This window comes from Mobula hypostoma, chromosome 8 (genome assembly GCF_963921235.1).
Source record: "Mobula hypostoma chromosome 8, sMobHyp1.1, whole genome shotgun sequence".
Lineage (NCBI taxonomy): Eukaryota > Metazoa > Chordata > Chondrichthyes > Myliobatiformes > Myliobatidae > Mobula > Mobula hypostoma.
Window position 1 is genome coordinate 27,704,240 of NC_086104.1, and position 24,278 is coordinate 27,728,517.

Consider the following 24,278-nt stretch of genomic DNA (forward strand, 5'->3'; position numbering starts at 1 on the left):
TGTCAGTGATAGAGAAATCATTGGAGAAAATTCTAAACAACTGGATTTATGCAGATTTAGAAAGGCATTTACTGCTCACAAATAGTCAGCATGGTTTTGTGTGGGCAAACCTCCAGTCTCACTAATTTGATTGAAATTTTTGAGGAAGTTGCAAATGGATTCGATGAAGACAGAGCAGCAGATGTGGTCAAGGTGCCATGTCGTATGATGATCCAGAATATTGAGGTCTGTGGGATCCAATGGGAACTGACTGATTGGATTCAATTTTTTTTTTGTTGTAATTGATAAGAAGCAGAAGGAGCTTTCTGGAAGAAGGTATGTAGGAAGTATAATGAGTGAGTTTGCAGACGAAAATTGGTGGTGCGATGGACACCGAGGAAGGTAAGGAGACTGCAAATGCTGGAATCTGGAGCAACACGTGTAAAGCAGGAAGAACTCAGCGAATTAGGCATCATATATAGGGGGAGTTCAACCAATCTCATAGAGTTTTTTGAAGGAGGTTATCAGGAAAGCTGATGAACGAAAGGCAGTGGATGATTTTAGCAAGGCCTTTGACAAGGTCCCACGTGGGAGTTTGGTCGGGAGGGATCAGTAGGCCAGTAGCAGGCAAAACAATGGGCCTGTCTGTCAGGGCAGCCTGACTTGTGAATCTTGGATACAAGATCAGAATCAGCAGAGTTGCATTAGGGAACAATTAGGTTGGAGGCTGTGGAAGGGAGATCCTCAGAAGTAATAAGATCAGTGATGGTAGAGGAGACTGGCCTGATGATCTTTTTGTAGGGTCCTAGTCCGAGGTAGCTAAGAGGAAGTTTCTGATAGCTACTGTCTGGCCTCTACATGGTAGAGATCAGTATGAGAGATGAGAACAGCTCTGCCCTTGTCTGCTTGTAGATGGGAACAGGGGTTGGGATTGGTATGGAGAGAGTGGAGTGCAGTTAGTTTCGAGACTGAGTTGGATGGATGAGGAGAGTGGGGAAGTCAAGAAGAGTAGAGTAGTCAAGTTATTTGATGTCCTGTTGGTATTTCAAAATTAAAAGGTTCAGAGGGGCCAAAGGTACAAGATACAGAGAAGGTGTCCAAGAAGAGGAATGAGAGTTGAGGCGGGTGTCTGGGTCATCAGTGGTGGGGAATCCTTGCCGAAGAAATAGCTGCAGAAGTGGAGATGACAAATGAAGCGTTCAGTGATATGGTAGGCATGGAACTCACTGATGTATGAATACAAGGATACAAATATGAGACTTCTACTGAGAACAAGCTGCCCTGCCTCTGAAAAGACCATTTTACGGAAAATCCTGAAGATGTGGTAGGGATTAGAGCTGGAGTCAGGATCAGAAGAGGCCATTGAGCTGAGGGTTCAGGGGAGGTGAGATACTGAGACATGGAGGGAGGATGAGAGCTTCAAGTTCCTAGGAGTGGACATCATCTATAGCCTGTTCTGGTCCAATCACATTGATGACAGCATGTCACTTGGCTCTTTACTTCTTCCTGAACTTCAACTCATTGTCATTTGCCATAGGGCTTACTGTGATGATGGCATCTGCAAACCTATAGATGGAATCAGAGTAAAATCTGGCCAAGCATTCATGGGTAGGGGGCTGAGGGTGTGGTCTTGTTGGGCATCATTGTTGAGAATAATAATGATGGAGGTGTTGCTGCCTATCCTTACTGATCGTGATCTGTTGGTCCAGGGTCTGGTTGCAAAGGAAGGTGTTGAGTCCCTTATCTAGGAGTTGGGAGCTGTGTTTACTTGGAATTATGGTATTAAAGGTGAGGCTGTTGCCAAAAAACAATAATCTAACATAAGCATCTTCACTGTTACTGTAAAAAGTCACTGTTAAAGACTCTGCTGGTGTTCTTCTGTTTTTGAGAATTTCTGTTTGCTGTGTTATTTTACCCTGTACGATGACACGTGTAAATATTCTGTCATTTCAGAGTTCTACTGCGATTTTGAGACAGAGTGCGAGTTGGAGTATTCCTCTGATGGTGACAATGGATTATCAGGTTGGATGACTTTGACACCTCATGATCTTGCCCTGAACACTGATACTGCTGTACCAGATCACGATTACTCGGAGAAGTCAAGTGAAGGTAAGGGCATCCTTGGCAGGATGACATAGCCCAATAGGGAGAACTTCAAATGCTTCACTTTATTGAAGTTTACAGATTATTGCATAAAGAGAACACCCAAAAGCTAGTGAAAATAGAGTTCTAGTTGTTTCAACTCTCTCAAAAAGATTTGGCTTTGATAAAATGCTTCTTGATCTTTATTGAGTTTTCTGATTTTGGTTGAAGCTATTGCAAGGTAATTAAATCAAGAGATGTCCTGGTGGTTCTTCTAGTAAGCTACTGTAATTTTGACGTAGCAATGGACTTGTGACAGAAGTTCTCAATAATGCTTCACAATGTTACATCAGAGCAAGCGGTATTTGAGTGTTTTTTTGTTATCTTAGCAGCCAAATGCTGTGCCAAGGAGTGGCACAAAAAAAAAAATCAGCAGTTACTTGCCTGGTCTGCTCAATCAACATTTTTGGAGATGTATCAAAGATTACAGGGAAACAGTAAGTTAATTTAGTTAGAAAGTTCACGTTAAAAGTGAAATATAGTAAAATTACACACATCACATTAGCTGTCCTAACAAAATGGCCAAAATAGGACCCACAGTTGGATCTAACTCTTCTGAAGAAGCAGGCTCTATAATCCACTGATATTTTGAGTTGGCGGCATGTGTGTGAATAATTTTAATTCAAAAAGTTTGGAAGTCACTCAAATAAACTGATGTCTTTAATACTCCTAAGAGTGGGCAGGGTTGGGGGGGGGCATGGTTATGAGGTAGTGCCGGTGGAATGTGTTATTCCCACAGTCAATATTTTTAATTCTTTTTTTGGTGGGGAGTAGTATCTAAGCATAACTAGAACATTTTTATTACCATCACGTATTTTCCTTGGAGACAGTTGTGGTGAATAGCCTTTTTGAACCATTGCAGTCTCTAGGATGAAAGTATTCCTAAAATGTTGGGCAGGGAACTGCAGGGTTTAGATCCAGTGATGATGTTCGACTGGCTATATGCACTATTTTTATTCAGGATGCAATATGGAAGGGAATCATCTCATCTTTTTCAGTGGTTAACATCATCTTTTTGGAAGTTACAGTCAGAGCAGCCTAGGCGCACAAATGCAGTGCTTTTTGTTGATGACACACACTCCAGTCATTGGGTGCTGGTGGAGGAGGGAAGAAATGTTTAAAGTAGCAGGTGGAGTGTCATTAAATAGGGTTGCCTTGTCCTGGATGTGTCAAGACTCTTTGAGACTCAGCCAAGCAGTTCTGGAGAATTCCATTACACTCCTGACTTGTGCATTGTCGATGGCTGTTAACATATGGGATGTTGGCAGGTGAGCTACTTGCCATAGAATAACCTGCCTCTGACCTCCTCCTGTAGACCAGGTATTTATACGGTTAGCCCAGTTGAAATTCTGTTCAGTGATGACCAGGATTTGATAGTGGGGAACTCCAGTGAAGGCAGTGCCATTCAAGAAGTGAAAGAAAACCCAGCACTGTCTAATAGATGGGTGTTCTTTAATCATACTGGCCAAAAATAGTGATGTTTGGCCAATATCACAGTTTACATTACTTAGAAGGGTGGGTAGCCAGAGACGAGGTTATTACATTCCTCTTATCTCTGGTTGTCCCTGGTACTCCTATATTGTATAATCATAGAGCCTTAGAGATATGCAGCATAATAATAGTTGTGCTTCGGCCCAACTTATTCATGCTGACTTGGGTGTCCTCCACCAACCCCATCCTTCCATTCTTCCATTCTTCCTTTTAGAAATAATAAGGGCATGAGCTTGAGAGAGCCTCAGCTCTCCCTGTGATTTACACTTCTGAGTTTTGGATGGAATGATGTCAGGTGATCAGCAGATTTTCTTCACCATCAGGTATAATTAATGTTTTGTGTGAACCTACCGCCTGTGAGGTAGCTACAGGAATTTTAATTGTACCTGTACCCCACTGTACTTGTGCACATGGCAATAAACATAGAACATTACAGCACAGTACAGGCCCTTCAGCCCATGATGTTGCCCAACTTTTTAACATACTCTAAACTCAATCTAACACCTCCCTCCTACATAGACCTCCATTTTTCTACTTAAGATTCTCATAAATGCCCGTAATGTATCTGTCTCTACCAACATCCCTCGCAGGGCAAAATCTGAGTTGATTTTCTTATTCTGTGCATCAGTTAAAATTATAGTTATCAAATTGTTGCACTGAGCATGTGAGCACATGCACATATGCCTTTGGTGTAAGGAGACAGTCCTGGGTTCCTGGAGAATCCAGATTAAGATTAGCTTTTAAAGCAACAGTGTATGTAAGGATAGACTGTATTGATTGTGTTCTTTCTGTGCTCTTGCTGAACTTAACTTCTGTTGACAACTTATTTTCACATTATCGCTCACAACTGCCTGTTCTCTCATTTATACTTAGCCTGCATGATTGGTGATTACAGCTGTTACAGGAGGATTACAGATGCTGATCAGCATTGCTTCCCCCTTGTACCTATGTACTCACGGCACGGATGCTGCAAATCCAGCCTGCACACTTCTCACTAATTATCTTTCCAACTTCAGATCACCCCACTGGCCATTTATCTCTCTCAATAATAGAAAATGCTTCCTACTCCCTCTGCTCAGATTTTATTGCACCGTTCTGAATGTTGGGGTAAGTCTTACTGTGTGAACTTGCTGCAACATAATTTCTCATGCCCCAGAATAAAATTTGGGTCATAATGATAACTTATTATTTTACATCCCAAGCCCACCAGTTAGATGAACTACTGCTGTCTAATCCCATTTGTACTGCTGGACAGCTCCATTATATATAATCTGCCCACACTTTTCCAATTCAAACTCCTGACTGCAACCTCTCCAACCAACATACTCTACTAAAGCTGTTCACCAAATAACATTTTAAAAAATTGAACCATCTGTGCATTTATTCACACACACAGACAATGCAACAATTTGACAATTTAATTTAATTTTATCTTAATGAGAAGCACTGTGGTGGATGAAGGCGATAGGAGTGAGAAGCATTACTATAAGATAAGTGGATCTTTGTGTGCATGTCTCTGTTCTTTGTCCATACTTGCTTTTTTATGCTTGCTATCATATGGATATCATCCTAATATGGGTTCAGCTGCATTAATTTATCCCAATGTGATAAAAAGTAAAACTGGGATGTTTTAACAGTCGGTAATTTTGCTAGTGATATTTTGGATAGAGGCACTGACTGCTTGTCTTAATGTGGGTTCTTCCTTGCTATTTCATGGGAACAAATTGCTGTGTAATGACTTTGATTGTGGGTTTCATATAGTGGTCGTGTCTCCTTGAAGGTAGTCGCCAAGGTTCCCTCAGATCTGCTGTCAAGATATGCACTGATAATGAAGTGGAGTTGGGCAGATGAAGGCTGTCACAAATAGAAGTTCCTTTTCTGATCAGAGTCTATTTCTGCCAGTAGCTCCGTTGCCTCCTGTGTAAGGAGAGCAGACTTGCCCATTACTCACTGAAATGGTATTTGTTTATTGGAAGCTTTCTTTATGCATAAACACTACAATTATTTTTTTATGTGCATCAATGAAGGGAATTTGAGCCTTTCAATACTTTTGAGTTTCAAGACATTCTCTCTAATCTCTGCTTACCTACTTGGCAATTAGTTTCTCCATCTCCGAGAACAGCCAACTGAGAGGTCAAGGTACGCAGTGGCAATTATTTAGTGTGGACCATTAAAAGCTTTGTATGCAAAGTAAGTTTTCAGTGTTTAAAAATGAGTACTTAACAGACTGTTACAGCCTCAAGACATTCCTCATCTATTGGCACTTACTGCAGGATCCATATTCTCATGCAGCAGAATTTGGCAAGCTACCCAGCAGAATTCTCATGGCCCTAAATGCAAATAAATTATGCACACTGCCAAGTGGCAGCTGATGTGAAGTCATTGCTATAGTTTGGTCATTTTTGAAAACTTCCAGCTTGCTTTTTGCATGGTCGCTGTTGACCCAATTACGCAGGTTAAGGAAAGAGTACTCAGTTATTATTCATGCAAACATGAGGAATTCTTCAGATGCTGGAAATTCAAGCAACATACATCAAAGTTGCTGGTGAACACAGCAGTCCAGGCAGCATCTCTAGGAAGAGGTACAGTCGACGTTTCGGGCCGAGACCCTTCGACAGGACTAACTGAAGAAAGAGCTAGTAAGAGACTTGAAAGTGGGAGGGGGAGGGGGAGATCCGAAAAGATAGGAGAAGACAGGAGGGGAAGGGATGGAGCCAAGAGCTGGACAGGTGATTGGTAAAAGGGATATTACTGCCTTACATTTTCTTGGCAAATCCCAAAGTGTTTCGTAGCCAATGGGTTGAACAGTCACCACTGTTAGTCCACCTCAAAGCTGCACAGACTCAGTTAGATAAAGGATAGTACTTCTGTTTTTGGTGTTGTCTGAGCAAGTTGAGTTGGCTAGGGCACTGAGAAAATTCCTGTGCTTTTTTGAACACTAACTTACATTACACTACATCATGAGTACTTTGCTGATGTGGCAGGCTTGATTGTGTATTCACTCTCTGAATGATTCTGGGAACCAATACTTTCTATCCCATAGCCAGCTCTGAGCCAAGTTGACAATTTCTTTGTCAATAAATGGATTAGAAATTACAAAACTGTAACAAATACAAATTAATAAAAATATTTTTAAATGACAAGATTACTTTAAGTAAGCATGGAGAAAACCCAGCAGCTTTATGAAGATTGTGACTAGAGGCATCCTAATTGGCATTTGGAAGGGAATCTCCACAGAGGTTCTTCTTTGTCCTTCTTAGTAAACTCTTCATGTCTTGACATCACTGCACACATCTACTACCATTAAATTATACCACTCCCGATTTAATTACTACACCTTTGACAACTAAACCTTATGTTTATGCCCTACGTTCAAGAATTTCCTTCTTTAAAAGAAAGTATGAAGGCAATGAACTGTGCATTTGACTAAACATGGAATTGCAGGTCTCACAGGATCCAGTACTGAACAATTGGGTGTATCAAGACTTGTTATCTGTGAATATAAAACTGTGTGCATTGGGATATATGGTATAAGAATAATGATGTTACCACATTGTAGAACAATGTAGTGTAAGATGGGAGTTGAGGACAGAGATGGTAGGATGGAGATGAGCAAAATAACAATGTGTAGCCCAGAAAATTACTCATGTTGTGCCGTATTGATTATGTTCTGCGATCAAAAACAAGAATCCAGAAGAACCTATTGCCGGTTCAATGGCAATGGCAAAGGATATCTTGAAGAAACTTAAGAGTGGAAGGTGAAAATCTAGTTTACATGGTTCATATTGAGCCAAGGTGCACCGAGGAGAAAGGGGGAGAAACTCGATGAAGGGCAGATTGGAAATTATAATCTAAATTAAAAACAAGTCATTAAGGGTGGTTATTTACACGTTACATCTAAATGGCACCAGATACGATACAAAAACCTAAGACTTCATATTGTGTGATGAGGACCTCAGCTCCTGACTCTATAAAACCACAAGGCACCAGTCAGGAGTCATAGTCATACAGAATGGAAATAGGCCCTTTATTCAACTGATTCTTGCCAGCCAAGATTCCCGACTAATATGGTCCCATTTTCCTGTGTTTGGATCATGTGTCATTCCTTTCCTATCCGAGTATATTTTATATATTGTTAATGTACCTGCCGAAACCACTTCCTCTGGTAGCTCATTCCATATACTGACCACCCTGCTGAAAAGGTCACCCCATAGATTCTATTAAATTTCTCCTTTCTCGCCTTAAAATTGTGCCCTTCAATTCTTGATTACTCAACCCCAGGAAATAAGAATGTTTGCATTGACCCATCTATGCCCCTCATGATTTTATAAATCTCATTCTTTTATGTTCCAATGTAAATAGTCCCAACCTGCTCAACCCTTCTCTTTAGCTCAGTTCCTCGAGTCCCAGCAACATCCCTGTAAATCTCCTTTGCACTCTTTCCAGCTTACTGGCATCTTTACTATATCAAGGTGACCGGAGCAGAACAAAATATTCTAAATGTGACTTCACCAATGTCGTTGTATACCTGCAAAATAACATCCTAACTTATATACACAGTCTGATGAAGGTCAGCATACCAAAGCCTTCTCAACTACCCTGTCTAACTGCAATGCCATTTTCAGGGAACCATGTGCTACTCTTAGATCTCTGGGGCCCTACTGATCACTGTGTATTTTTGTCTTTTCAATACTCAACGCCTCATAATTATCCGAATTAAACTCTATTTTCCATTCTCATCCCATTTACCCAGCTGATCAAGATCTCCCTGTAAATCCTGTTAAGTATCTTTGCTGTTCACAACACCCACTATTTTTGCAATCAGGAATACTTTCCTTGCAGCTGGATTAGTGCAGCTTCAGCAACACACTGGAAGCCTAACAGCATTCAGAGCAAAGCAGCTTGCTTAATTTTGTGCTCATTCAACGCTCTTAACATTAATCTTGCCCGACACCAGCACATCATGAATACATCATGTGGCATATACAGGATTCATTGCAGCAACTTATCAAGAGTCCTTCAAAAGTACCTCCTGCTCCTACATCATTCAACACCTAGAAGGATATACATGGAAATACCAGCACCCGTAGTTTCTCTTTATTTGGAAACAAATTCTGATTTGGAAATATATCATCTTTCCTCCAGCATTAGAGATTCTTGCTTCACAGCACTGATGGTCTGCTTTCTCAAGAAGGACAGTGAAAGAAAATGACCCCCCCCCCCACTTATTGAAGGGAAATTAGACAAAGTAATTAATACTGACCTTACTATCATTGTCTATACCCCATAATAGAAGAAAAAAATTATGCATTTTCTGAAGAAGGGAACAGAGGCATTTTTAAATATAGAAAATCATTAGAAAATGGAATTGGGCCGGAGGACTGGCTGGCATCAAATCTGATTACCATACTTAAAAGTAGATTGAAGAAGTCGAGGGAACTGTAGACCAATTAGCTTAATGTCAGTAGTAGAGAAGATAACCAAATTCTTTCTCTGAGGCCTAATAGAAGAATGTCTAGAAGCTAAAAATATAATAAAGACTAGTCAGCATAGATTTCAAAAGAGGTCAGACTTGACTAACCTTATTGAATTCTTTGAGAAAGGGTAGGAAAGGGTAATGCAATAATTTATTTGATTTTTCAAAAGGTTTTTGGAAATAATAAACTTGTGGCTAGGGTCAGAGCTTGTAGAGTTAGAGACAAATAGTGAAATAGAGACCAAACTGACTGCAAAACATGGATGCAAATGAAGGGGAACCATTTAGACTGGTATAAGTTAGTAATTGGTGTTTTACAAGGACTAGAACTGCTATTGTAATATTTGCTATTTACTTAAGTTATTACGATTCGTAAATCACATCAGATTGGAGGATACAGGGAAGCAGAACTTAGCCTGTGGAGTGGGAGTGTAGTTGGGAAATGGTTCAGTGTGAATTGGTAGACTGATAAAGTAAGGAAACCATGCTTATCTCGACGAATTGTGAAAGGATGCAACATTGCAAAACAGAAAACAATGATGCAGGTTACTAAGTGTACGAAGCCAAAAACACACTCAAATTCATTATTAAATAGATGCAATTAAAATGCAGAGAAGGAAAGCCTTTGTTTAGAACACAGTCTCATCTCTATTATAAAAAGGTTCTGGAAGATTTACAAAGATGGAGAATTATACCTATCATAAGTGAATAACTGGATAACTAAAATCCATAATTGAAAGATAATCATTAATAAATGCAGAAGGGGAATGTCACCGTGAGCACTGGCAATGACTGAACCCAAGTGCGGAGGAATGGCAGTCCCCCATGAAGAGTCGGGAACAAGAAGTTATACATTGGAATACCGACATTGGTGGCACTAGGGAGCAACACAGTGAGCCAAATCATTCTCAACACAATGACCCGGTGATGAGTACTAAACAGTAGTCCACATTAAATATTCATAGAACATGGAAAACATAGAAACATAGAAAATAGTTGCAGGAGTAGGCCATTCGGCCCTTCGAGCCTGCACCACCATTCAGTATGATCATGGCTGATCATCCAATTCAGAACCCTGTACCAGCCTTCCCCCACATACCCCCTGATCCCTTTAGCCACAAGGGCCATATCTAACTCCCTCTTAAATATAGCCAATGAAATGGCCTCAACTGTTTCCTGTGGCAGGGAATTCCACAGATTCACCACTCTCTGTGTGAAGACGTTTTTCCTAATCACGGTCCTAAAAGGCTTCCCCTTTATCCTCAAACTGTGACCCCTCGTTCTGGACTTCCCCAACATCGGGAGCAATCTTCCTGCATCTAACCTGTCCAATCCCTTTAGGATTTTATATGTTTCAATAAGATCCCCCCTCAATCTTCTAAATTCCAACGTGTATAAGCCTAGTCAATCCAGTCTTTCATCATATGAAAGTCCTGCCATCCCAGAAATCAATCTGGTGAACCTTCTTTGTACTCCCTCTATGGCAAGGATGTCTTTCCTCAGATTAGGGGACCAAAACTGCACACAATACTCCAGATGTGGTCTCACCAAGGCCTTGTACAACTGCAGTAGTACCTCCCTGCTCCTGTGAAAGCACAAGGACTTAACAATTCTAGTTACGACAACAATTGGTAAATAAAGGTGCTTGAGAGACCTAGTAGCCCAATGTTCTATGGCTTGCTGCAGAGACCCACAGTGTTTATAACAGTGAAGTTCCCAGGGGGTGGTTAGGACATGGAACATACTCCAATAACTAGCAACATAGGCAATGAGGAGATCCACATTAGGTAGAATCAAACAAGAAATATTGGAATTTTATGCTAATGTCATGAGATGAAGAAGGGTTTCAGAGCTCTTGTGTGGACTCGTTGGCTTGTTTTGTGCTGTTAATATGAAGTAATTTTCTGCTTTAAACTATCCGCATTTTCAATTTTTTCTTTCCCCAAAAACCTACCTTATCGACTAAGCTTTTGATCATCTCTGCAATATTGCCTTAAATGATTCAATGTCATATTTAGTTTGATATTCAAACTTGCAAAGCATTTTAAGATTTTTTTTTAAATTCTTGGTGTTCCATGTATGTAGCTTACTGTTTTTGCTACTGATATAATGGCAAACCAGTCATGCTGGGTGAGGTCTTTCTAAGTGATGCAGTGCAGACTATAATATAGAGAAATGGTTTAACATCTGTAATTTATCAAAAGGCTTATTCAAGGAAAAAGACTAGAGGACTCCCATTAGGTAGGAGGAAAAGTCGGTGCTTGAGTTACAATAGATCATTGTGGCATATCACCCACTATAAGATTTGTAGGCTGTGGAAACCTGCTCTAACATTTCTAAAAGAAAATCACCATTAATGGTAAATTAAACACTTTCCATACTGGATTGAGGGAGGGGTAGTTTTTAACTTTTAATATTAAAGGCATGAGATATTTGGAAGGAACATGAGGATACATTTGCTATAACTCTACAATCACTTATTTTTATGAAATGGAACTTCAAGAAGGTAAACAAGATAAATAAGTCACATTTATATGAAGAAGCAATCAATAGAATTTACCAACCAAATTATAGCACCCAAAGCCATTACTAAGAATTAATGTATTAACAATTTTTCCAACCACAATATACTATGAAGTTACTTTAGCATTAAAACGCAATAAATTATTTATCAAAGACTGTGCTGTAAGATGTAGACTGCTACAGTTATTCTTTGATTTATGAAAGGAATGTATTCCTGCAAAATGTTTCATTCAGTGAAATTTCATGAATCAGAAAGACTGAACAAAATGCATTTCAGGTATTTTTGTACAATATATTCCCAAATTCAGAAAGAGATAGAGTTTTCATTACAGCAAAAATAGTAGATCATAAGCCTGTGAATTAAACAGTCCAAGCATTATAGTGGAAATATGTAACTTGAACATTTATAAATAGAGGGTCTCTGTCGGTCAGAGCTGACCATGGATATTGCGTCCTAGCTATCGAGATACATGAGCCTGGGCAGTACGATATGGAGAGCAAGCAGTTGTCCATGTAGCAAGCTCCCCCTCTCCATGCATCTGATGAATCCAAATGAACAGCAAAGACTGATACAGTTTGGTACCAGCAGAGTCAGATGAGTTCCCTGTCAGCATTGAACTCTAAGTAGAACTGCCTTATGGGCTCCAGCTCCGGATTTTTCCCTCTAAGTTTACTCCCGAAGCCTTCCTCATGAGTGGGTATAGCCGCAAGTCAGCGGAGGATTGAGATCAAAGTTTTCCTTCTCCCCAGTGAGCTGCCGGCCATGGCTGATGAGCTCCATCTGCCTGAAATGACTGGTTTTAAGGCTCCAGTAACCTGCCTTTGCCCCTTCTCCTGTGAGTAGATACGGTTCTGTTGGGTTTAGTAGCTAAGCCACATGCAAAGGCCAGGAGCTGGACTTGGTTGTCGGAGGCTATTTGAGTCGCGCGCCATTGGGAGTATTTAATAGGTAGTGGGAGCCTGTCCCCATTATCACCCCAAGCTATAACAACGTTTGTTATATTGTTCCATAACTATTCCATGAATAAAAATTCCTTTATAAATCGATGAATTATTAGTCATTGAATAGTTTTGAAGCAATTATTTTTGAAGTTGGGCTTAAATATGAATTAGGTGATACAGAATCGAAGTTCTGAAAATGTGCCTTGTTGTACTAACTGTATTATACCTACTAGTAGCAACACAGTAGTCATTATCATTGCTTTTGAATGTGTAAACTCAAATACATTCATGTGTTTCAATGTCCTAATTCAGCATAAAATTAATTTTTACAGAATCCCCATCTCAAATATATGTGAATGTATTGTTCTAAATCATATAAAAGTCAGTATTTTGGTAGATCTTATACCCAATCAGTAAAATGGGATTAAAAAAAGAAATTCTGGAAATATTCAGCAAGTCAGGCAGCATCTGTGCAAAGACAAACTAGATTAGTGTTTCAAATCAATGATTTTCAGCAAAACTTTTATCTTGTGCTGGGCAGTAGGCCATGTAGAGGTCCTGGGAGCAGGAGAGAAAATAGATAACTATAAGAATAAATACCAGTCTTAGAAGGCAAGAATGCCTTTATATTCAGTAGGAGGGAACAATGTATTGTCATCGTCATAAATTGCTATTGTCAATGATACCATTAGAATTATAGAGTTGCACAGCACAAAATGAGTTCCTTAAACACCATGTTCATGCTGATTCTTTCCCAATCTATGCTAATCTCATTTGCCCACATTGTGTCTGTATCCTTTAGTCTTGCCTACTTAAGTGCCATCTAAATGTCTCTTAAATTTAGTGATTGTATCTGACTCCACCATCTCTTTCGGTAGCAAGCTCCAAATATCAATTGCTCTCCATGTGAAAAATCTTTTAAGATCGTAACATATAGGAGCAGTATTAGGCCATTTGGCCCATCGAGTCTTTCCTGCAATCATGGCTGATTCATTTCCCTATCAGCCCCAGTCTCCTGCCTTCTCTCCTAGTCTTTTTACGCTCTGACTAATCAAGAAACTATCAATCTCTGCCTTTAATATACCCAATGACTAGGCCTCCACAGCCCCCAATGGCAATGAATTCCACAGATTCACAACTCTCTGGCTAAAGAAATTCTTCCTCATCTCCATTCTAAAAGGACTCCCTTTATTCTGAGACTGTGTCTCTGGTCTTTTCCCTCAAATCTCATTTAAAACTCCTTTCTCTCACTTAACTCAATACTCACTTGCCTTTGATATGCCTGCCATGGGAAATAAAATCTACCTATGCCTCTTGCCAAAGGACTTCTGCTCCTTTGTCTTATGGTTTTATAGTCTTATAATTTTATTTACCTCTATGAAGCCACTCCTCACCCTCCCTAGCTCTATGGAAAACAAGCCCAGTTTTTCCAATAAATCCTCATAACTGGATTTTTTTTCAATTCGGGTACCATCCCTCTCTGCACTCCCTCAAGCACATCTATAATCTTACCTATAGTCTGGCAACCAGAATTGTACACAATAATCCAAGGGCTGTCTCACCAGTGCTTTGAAAATTTGCAGCATAATGGCTCAACTTTTATATACTGTGCTGATACCTATAAAGGCAAGCATGCTTATGCTTTCTTCATCACCCTATCAATCTGCATTGACACTTTCATGGAACTATGGACTTAAACCTCGATTCCTCTACTTATCAACATTTCTTATCATCCTACCATTTACTTTAAATGTCCAACTCCTTTTGGTCTTCCCAAAATGCATCGCCTCATGATGGTCAAGAAAAATTTCCATTTGCTAATGCTCTGTCCAATTTTCTATCTGTTCTATATCCTGCTATAGCTTTCGATAAACTTCTTCACTATCTACAGGCACACAGACCTTTGTGTCATCTGCAGGTATACTAATCATACTTCCTACGTTCACGTTCAGATTGTTACTATATCAAAGGAACAAGGGCCCTGTGGACGGGGTTGGCCCATTGTTTCCGTCTGCTCCTACCCCACTAAACTTGTGTCCTCATACCTCGACCCCATTCCATTTCCCTTGGTTCAGTCCCTTCCATCTACATCTGCGACACTTCTCCTGCTCTTGATCTCCTCACTAACTTTCAATTCCGTGGCCCTGACAGCCTCATCTTCACCATGGAGGTCCAGTCTCTGTACAGTTCTACCCCCGATAAGAGGGCCTTAAAGCTCTTCACTTCTTTCTCAATCAGTTCTCCTCTACCATAAAACCATAGAACCATAGAACATCACAGCACAGAAACAGGCCTTCTGGCCCTTCTTGGCTGGTTGAACCATTTTTCTGCCTCGTCCCACTGACCTGCGCCTGGACCATATCCCTCCATACACCTCTCATCCATGTACATGTCCAAGTTTTTCTTAAATATTAAAAGAGAGCCCACATTTACGACTTCATCTGGCAGCTCATTCCACACTCCCACCACTCTCTGTGTGAAGAAGCCCCCCCCCCATGTTCCCTTTAAATTTTTCCCCCTTCACCCTTAGCCCCTGTCCTCTGGTTTTTCTCTTCTCTAGCCTCAGTGGAAAAAGCCTGCTTGCATTCACTCACTCTATTTATACACAAGATCACAAGACAAAGGAGCAGAAGTAGGCCATTCGGCCCATCGAGTCTGCTCCGCAGCTCCACCATGAGCTAAACTATTCACCCATCTCGTTCCAATTTCCGGCTTTTTCCCCATATCCCTTGATACCCTGACTAATTAGATACCGGTCAATCTCCTCCTTAAACACCCTCAATGATCGGGCCTCCACAGCCATATGTGGCAATGAATTCCACAAATCCACGACCCTCTGGCTAAAAAAATTTCTCCTCATCTCTGTTTTAAGACTATGGCCTCTTGTCCTGGACTCACCCACCAAGGGAAACAACCTTTCCACATCTACTCTGTCCAACCCTTTCAACATTCGAAACGTTTCTATGAGATCCCCTCTCATTCTTCTATACTCTAATGAATACATTCCAAGAGCCGACAGACGCTCCTCATATGTTAGCCCCTGCATTCCAGGAATCATCCTTGTAAATCTTCTCTGAACTCTCTCCAACATCAGTATATCCTTTCTAAGATAGGGGGCCCAAAACTGCATACAGTATTCCAAATGAGGTCTCACCAATGCCCCATAGAGCCTCCTTACTCTTATACACTATTCCTCTTGAAACGAATGCCAACATAGCATTTGCTTTCCTTACCGCCAATCCAACTTGGTGGTTAACCTTTAGGGTATCCTGCACGAGGACCCCCAAGTCCCTTTGCACTTTCGATTTTTGAATTTTCTCCCCATCTAAATAATAATCTGCCTGATTATTTCTTCTTCTAAAATGTACAACCGTACATTTGTCAACATTGTATCTCATCTGCCATTTCTTTGCCCACTCTCCTAAACTGACTAAGTCTCTCTGCAACCTTTCCGTTTCTTCAACATTTCCTGCTCCTCCACCTATCTTGGTGTCATCCGCAAACTTGGCCACAAAACCATTTAATCCATAATCCAAATCATCGATATACACCGTAAAAAGAAGCAGCCCCAACACCGACCCCTGAGGAACACCACTAGTAACCGGCAACCAATCAGAATAGGATCCCTTTATTCCCACCCTTTGCTTTCTGCCTATCAGCCAATGCTCCACCCATTTCAATATCTTTCCTATAATTCCATGGGCTCTCATCTTATTAAGCAGCCTCATATGCGGCACCTTATCGAAGGCCTTTTGAAAATCCAAATACACAACATCCACTGCCTCTCCCTTGTCAATCTTATTCGAGATTACCTCAAAAAATTCCAATAAGTTGTTAAGGCAGGATCTTCCCTTCATGAAACCATGCTGGCTTCGGCCTATCTTGTCATGCATCTCGAGATATTTCATAACCTCGTCCTTGAGGATTGACTCCAATAGCTTTCCAACCACCGATGTCAGACTAATAGATCTGTAATTTTCTTTTTGCTGCCTCCTTCCTTTCTTAAATAGCGGAACTACATTTGCGACCTTCCAGTTCTCTGGAACCATGCCAGAGTCTATTGATTCCTGAAAGATCATTTCTAATGCTTCCACAATCTCCAAAGCTACCTCCCTCAGAATCCTTGGGTGCAACTCATCCGGACCGGGAGACTTATCTATTCTTAGTCCACTTAGCTTCCCAAGCACTTTCTCTCTAGTTATCTTGACTGTACCTAATTCTATTCCCTGATACCTCTGGCTATCAGGTATATTGCTCATGTCTTCCACTGTGAAGACTGATGCAAAATACTCATTCAGTTCCTCCGCTATCTCTTTGTTATCCATTATAATTACTCCAGCATCATTTTCAATCAGTCCCATATCTACCCTTGTCACTCTTTTACTCTTCATATATTTAAAAAAAAACAGTATCCTTTTTTATGTTAATCGCCAACTTCCTTTCATAATTCATCTTTTCTTTCCTAATGACTTTCTTAGTTTCTTTCTGCAAGTTTTTAAAGGTCTTCCAGTCCTCATTTTCCCCACTAATTTTTGCTTCCTTGTACGCCATTTCTTTTGCTTTTATTTTTGCCTTAACCTCTCTCGTTAGCCACATTTGTGGCATTTTTCCATTCATGATTTTCTTTTTTCTTGCAATATATTTTTCCTGCATTTTCCTTATTTCTTGTAGGAATTTCATCCAATTCTGCTCTGCCGTCCCTCCATTTAGTTTACTTTTCCAATTGACTTGGGCCAGTTCCTCTCTCATACCACTGTATTTTCCCCTGTTCCACTGAAATATCGATACACTTGATACCAGCTTCTCCTTTTCAAATTTGAAACTGAACTCAATCATATTATGATCACTACTTCCAAGAGGTTCCTTTACCTCCAGCTCCCTAATCGCCTCAGGTTCGTTACACAGCACCCAATCCAAAACAACCAGTCCCCTGGTGGGCTTCTGGACAAGTTGCTCCAAAAAGCCATCCTGTAGGCATTCTACAAACTCCCTCTCCTGAGATCCATTACCTTCCCGACTTTCCCAATCCACTTTCATATTAAAATCCCCCATAATTATCTTGACATTGTCCTTCTGACACGCTTTTTCTATTTCCAGCTGCAACTTGTAGTCCACATCCCGACTGCTGTTTGGAGGCCTGTATATAACTGCTATTAGTGTCTTTTTACCCTTGACATTTCTTAATTCTACCCATAAAGATTCTACCTCTTCCGATCCTATGTCCCTTCTTTCTATTGATTTGATATCATTACTTACCATCAGGGCCACACCACCCCCTTTACCTACCTTCCTATCCTTCCTATACACTGTGTATCGTGGGGTATTCAGCTTCCAATCACATCCATCATTTAGCCATGACTCGGTGATGGCCACAATGTCATACCTTTTAACCTGCAGCTGTGCAGCAAGGTCATCCACTTTATTTCTAATGCTGCGTGCATTTAAGTACAGTACATTTAGATCGGTACCTGTTGCCACTTGTGCTATATATCTATTTTGCAGCAAATTATCCTGTATATTCACCGGCCTGTCCTTCTTACCATCTTTGCTGCACAGTATTTTTGACTTATTTCTATTTTCCTCTTCCTCGATCCTAACACCTTGGTTTCCTTCCCCTTGCCAACTTAGTTTAAACCCTCCCTAACAGCTATGTTAAACAATCCCACTAGGATATTAGTACCTTTTGAGTTCAGGTGTAATCCATCTTTTTTGTACAAGTCATACCTTCCCCAAAATAGATCCCAATGATTCAAGAATTTGAAGCCCTGCCCCCTGCACCAGTTACTTAGCCACACATTCATCCGCTTAATTTTGCTATACTTACCATCATTAGCGTGCAGCTCAGGCAGCAATCCTGATATTATTACTCTGGAGGTCCGGCTTTTCAATTTTCTTCCTAGCTCCCAGTAATCTTTCTTCAGGACCTCCTCTCTTTTTCTGTCTATGTCATTGGTACCAACATGTACCAAGACTTCCAGCTGCTCGCCCTCTTTCCTCAGAATACTCTGGACTCGATCTGAGACATCCCATACCTTGGCACCAGAGAGGCAACACACCATCCGGGTATCCTTGTCCGGCTCGCAGAATCTCTTGTCCGTCCCCCTTACGATGGAGTCCCCTATAACTACCGCATTTCTTCTTGCTCTCTTGATTTTGGCACTGGGCAGAATGCTAAAGTCTCGTTCACTGTGGTCCTCCTCTGTCAGGTCTGCCTTTTCAACAGAATCCAAAACGATGTATCGATTTCTGAGGGGGACTGTCACAGGGATGCTATCCACTACCTCTCTATAGGTAGTATCTATCACCTCCTCACTTTCCCTAATTAGCCGAAGGTCATCTATTTCCATCTCCAGCACCTTAACACGGTCCTTCAGAAGCCTCATCTCAGTGCACCTGGTGCAGATGTAATCCTTGGGGAGGCTGGGAGTCTCCCAGGGTCCCCACATCTGGCACTCCAAGCACAACACTAATCCTAGATGCATACCTCTAATGCTACTGTTTGTACCAATTACCAAAAAACTGTAACTTACTCCGTTACTATGAGACTCAACGGTCGCAGGAAGCCTCTTCCCATCTCCGCCGAAGCCCTTTGAGCCAAAGCCCTTTCAGTCTGCACCCTCTCACTCCACAGCCCGCTCCGACGCTGCCCGCTGGATATGGCGGTTTTCTTTTTAAACTGTTCGCACTCAACTGGCTGACGTCACGCGCCTGCGCAGTCTGGCCTCTCTCCTACTCCGAGAAATAAAATGTCTTCTTGCTGGAAATCCTTAGCCTCTTACCGCTGTCTTCTTGATCCGAAGAGATACCCATGATAATTTCATATACCTCTATCAAATCTCCCCTCATTCTTCTACACTCCAGGGAATAAAGTCCTAACCTATTCAACCTTTCTCTGTAACTCAATTTCTCAAGTCCCGGCAACATCCTTGTAAACCTTCTCTGCATTCTTTCAACCTTATTAATATCCTGCCTGTAACTTGGTGACCAAAACTGCACACAATACTCCAAATTCGGCCTCACCAATGCATTATACAACCTCACCATAACATTCAAACTCTTATACTCAATACTTTGATTTATAAAGGCCAACGTACCAAAAGCTCTCTTTACGACCCTATCTACCTGTGACGACACTTTTAGGGAATTTTGTATCTGTATTCCCAGATCCCTCTGTTCTCCTGCACTCCTCAGTACCCTACCATTTACCTTGTATGTTCTACCTTGGTTTGTCCTTCCAAAGTGCAATACCTCACACTTGTCTGTATTAAACTCGACCTGCCATTTTTCAGCCCATTTTTCCAGCTGTCCAAATCCCTCTGCAAGCTTTGAAAACCTTCCTCACTGTCCACTACGCCTCCAATCTTTGTATCATCAGCAAATTGGCTGATCCAATTTACCACATTATCATCCAGATCATTGATATAGATGACAAATAACAATGGACCCAGCACTGATCCCTGTGGCACACCACTAGTCACAGGCCTCCACTCAGAGAAGCAATCCTCCACTATCACTCTCTGGCTTCTTCCATTGAGCCAATGTCTAATCCAATTTACTCCTCTCCATGTATACCTGGTGACTGAATCTTCCTAACTAACCTCCCATGCGGGACCTTGTCAAAGGCCTTACTGAGGTCCATGTAGACAACATCCACTGCCTTCCCTTCATCCATTTTCCTGGTAACCTCCTCAAAAAACTATAATAGATTGGTTAAACATGACCTACCACGCACAAAGCCATGTTGACTCTCCCTAATAAGTCCCTGTCTATCCAAATACTTGCAGGTCCTATCTCTTAGTACTCCTTCCAATAATTTACCTACTACCGACGTCAAACTTCCCGGCCTATCATTTTCCAGATTACTTTTAGAACCTTTTTTAAACAACGGAGCAAAGTGAGCCACTCTCCAATCCTCCAGCACCTCACCCATAGATACCAACATTTTAAATATATCTGCCAGACTCCTTGCAATTTCAACACTAGTCTCCTTTAAGGTCTGAGGGAATACCCTGGCAGGTCCTGGGGATTTATCTACTCTGATTTGCCATCACACTCCTTGTCCGCCAGAACTGGTCCTCACCATCAACAACTTTTCCTTTTGCTCCTCTCAATTTCTCCAGGCTCAAGGGGTAACTACGGGCACCTACGTGGGCCCCAGCTATGCCCTCCTTTTCATTGGCTATGTCAGTCCAAGTTCCAAGCCTTCCCTGGTAATGCTCCCCAACTCTTTTACTATTACCTTAATGACTGCATTGCTGCTGCTTCATGCGTCCATGCTGAGCTCGTTAATTTCATCAACTTTCCCTCCAACTTCCAGCTTGCCCTTAAATTCACTTGGTCTATTTCTGCCACCTCCCTCCACTTTCTCAACCTCTCTGTCTTCATCTCTGGAAGCAAACTGCCAGTTGACATCTGTTATAAACCTAACAATTTCCATGGTTGTCTGGACTGTATCTCTTCCCACCCCGTCTCCTGTAAAAATGCTTTTCCCTTTTTTCAGTTCCTTCATCTCCACTGCATCTGTCCCCAGGATGTGAATTTCCATTCCAGGACATCAGAGACACATTCCTTCTTCAAAGAATGGGGTTTCCCCTCCTCCATTGATGCCGTCTTCATCCACATCTCCTCAATTTTGTGAACATCTGCACTCAGCCCACCTTCCCATTGCCTCAACAGTGATAGAGCTCCTCTTGTCCTTACCTACACCCCATGAGCCTCTGCATCCAACACGTCGTTTTCCGCAATTTCTACCATATCCAATGGAATCCTACCACCAAATATACCTTTACCTTCCCCCCAATCTGATTTCTGCAGAAATCTCGCCCTCTGTGGTTCCCTTGTCAATTTGTCCCTTCCCACTAATCTCCCTTAACCCTGCAACCGGCTAACGTGATACACCTGCCCCTTCACCTCCTCCGTCACCTCCATTCAAGGCCCCAAACAGTCCTTTCCAGGTGAGGCAACACCTCACCTGTGAATCTGCTGAGGTCTTCTTATGTTTCCAGTGCTTCCGATGTGGCCTCCTCTACATTGGTGAGACCCGTCATAAATTGGGGGACTACTTTGTCAAACACTTCTGCTCTGCCCACCGAAAGTGGAATTCCTGATGGCCCAACATTTTAATTTCAATTCCCATTCCTGTTCTGACATGTTGGTCCATGGCCTCCTCTTGTGCCACAATGAGGCCACATTCAGGGTGGAGGAGCAACACTTTATATTCCACACAACCACGAGGAAATCTGCAGGTGCTGAAAATTCAACCAACACACACGAAAAATGCTGGTGAACGCAGCAGGCCTGACGAAGGGTCTGGATCGAAGCGTCGACTGTACTTCTTCCTATAGATGCTGCCTGGCCTGTTGCGTTCACCAGCATTTTGTGTGTGTGTTACTTTATATTCCATCTGGATAGCTTCCAACTTTGATGGTATGAATATCAATTTTTCCTTCTGGTAAAAATAAAATTCCCTCTCAATCTATTCCACATTCCGGCCTCTTACCTCATCTCACCTGTCTATCATGTCCACCTGTGTACCCTGCTCTTTCCCTTTCTCCTATGGTCCACTCTCCTCTCCTATCTGGTTCTTCCTCTCCAGCCCTTTATCTTTCCCACCCTCCAGCCTTCACCTATTATCTTCTAGTTATCCTCTTCTCCAGCCCCAATATTTTATTTTGCCTTCTTTCCCTTTTCTTTCTAGTCCTGACGGAGGGCCTTGACCCAAAATATTTAATCACTTCCATAGTGTTACCTAACCTGCTGAGATCCTCCAGCATTTTGTGTCCATAAGACATAGGAGCAGAATTAGGCCAACTGGCCCATGGAGTCTGCTCCACCATTCAATCATGGCTGATCCCTTTTTATCTATCTCCTGCTCAACCCCAGTTTCTGGCCTTCTCCCCGTAACCTTTACCACAAAATACTCTCCAGATGCTGGGGTCAAAGCAACACTCACAACATGCTGGAGGAACTCAGCAGCTCGGGCAGCATCCATGGAAACGATCAGCCAACGTTTCGGGCCGGAACCCTTTATCAGTCCTGACGAAGAGTTCCGGCTCGAAACATTGACTGATCGTTTCCACGGATGCTGCCCGACCTGCTGAGTTCCCTGTAAGCTTTGATGCCATGTCCAATCAAGAACCTATCAATCTCTGCCTTAAGTATGCCAGTGACCAGGCCTCCACAGCTGAATGTGGCAACAAATTCCGCAAATGCACCACCCTTTGACTGAAGAAATTTAACCTCATCTCTGTTTTGAAAGGGCGCCCCTCTATCCTGAGGCTGTGCCCTCTTGTTCTAGACTTTCCCATCATGGGAAGCATCCTTTCTACATCTACTCTGTCTAGGCCTTTCAACATTCGAAAGGTTTTAATATGATCCCCCTTCATCCTTCTGAATTCCAGCAAGTACAGACCCAGAGCCATCAAACGTTCCTTGTATGATAACCCTTTCATTCCTGCAGTATACAAATGGCAAAAGACTTCAAATCAGAAACTTACCCTTCCACCATTACTCTCTGCCACCCGTCACCAAGCCAATTTTGCACCCAATTAGACAGATCACCTGGGATGCTATGTAGCTTCTAGGCCAACCAACATGCAAGAGCTTAAGAAATGTCTTACTAAAGTCCATTTCGTCGAGGCTAACCACCCACCTTTATCAATCTTCAAAGTCAAGGTTGATTTTATTTTCACATGCACAATTACATGTATGTCGAGAAGTAACAAAAAGCTTACTTGCACTATCCCACAGGCACATAGCATCCGATGCACAACGTTCAGAATAAAATCATATTAAATGTAAATTATACAAAATTTTACAAGAAAGAACACAATTAGAATGACAAAAATAAATAAGTCCGCTCTGGTGCAAAGTGATTGAAATAGTGATTAGGGTTGTGCAAGTTGTTTCACAGAGGGAATGGTTGAAGGGAAGTAGCTGTTCTTGAACTTGGTGATGTGGGACTCCAGGCTTCTGTACATCCTTTCTCACACACAAAATGCTGGAGGAACTGAGCAAGTCATGGACGGGTACACAGTTGACATTTCGGGTTGAAACCCTTCTTCAGGGAATAATCCTGAGACTTGGACCCTCAAGGTTATTCTTTACACCCTATTGCCTAACACCTGACTTCATCCATCTTTCTAGTTATGTTGTTTATTTTTTTCTGAAGTCTTTGGAACACTTAATCAGAATTGTTAATGAGTATCAAGCTAAGAAATAGCTATATGTTAGGAACAATATAAGGGTACTTAAGCTCCTAAGATTGTTGAGAACTTCACGTCCTGTCTCCAGTGATTGTCATTTAACATACGTGGCAATTCAGCAAGATGCTACAAATGCGCAGCACATGAGAAAGCACTGAACTAACACTGAGAAAATGAATTAGTGCTTGATGCCAATAAAGAGGCAGTGCTGAGCAGTTGTCAGTTGATCACAGTTCAGCCTGTCACATTCTGCCTATGCTCTGTGTACACAGCTTCTGATAATGTCCTATAATATGCAGGACCATTAATCATTATTTATAGTTATCATCATGAAACTGTTGGTAAGGTCTCAGTGTAGTGAAAGATCACACGTTACGTACACAGAAAAAGATGAGAAATTTCACATTCAGTGAAACAAAATGGGAATTTTGTGGCAATATTGGCTAGAAATTCATTATCAAGCAGTGCTCTGAAAGCTTATCCAAGCATTCGTTATTTATTTTTGGGATCTGGGTATTGTT

The 24,278-nt window shown here is 41.6% G+C and overlaps 1 protein-coding gene across 3 annotated transcripts in view; it reads left to right on the forward strand.

Annotated features, from left to right (window-relative positions):
• Window positions 1-24,278, forward strand: part of LOC134350426 (ALK tyrosine kinase receptor-like) — a 1,308,522-nt gene that overhangs the window by 415,507 nt on the left and 868,737 nt on the right. For all 3 annotated transcript variants that reach the window (XM_063055604.1, XM_063055603.1, XM_063055605.1), the window contains exon 3: window positions 1,933-2,088. In XM_063055604.1, coding sequence (XP_062911674.1) covers window positions 1,933-2,088 — 156 coding nt within the window. The remainder of the gene's footprint in view (window positions 1-1,932; window positions 2,089-24,278) is intronic.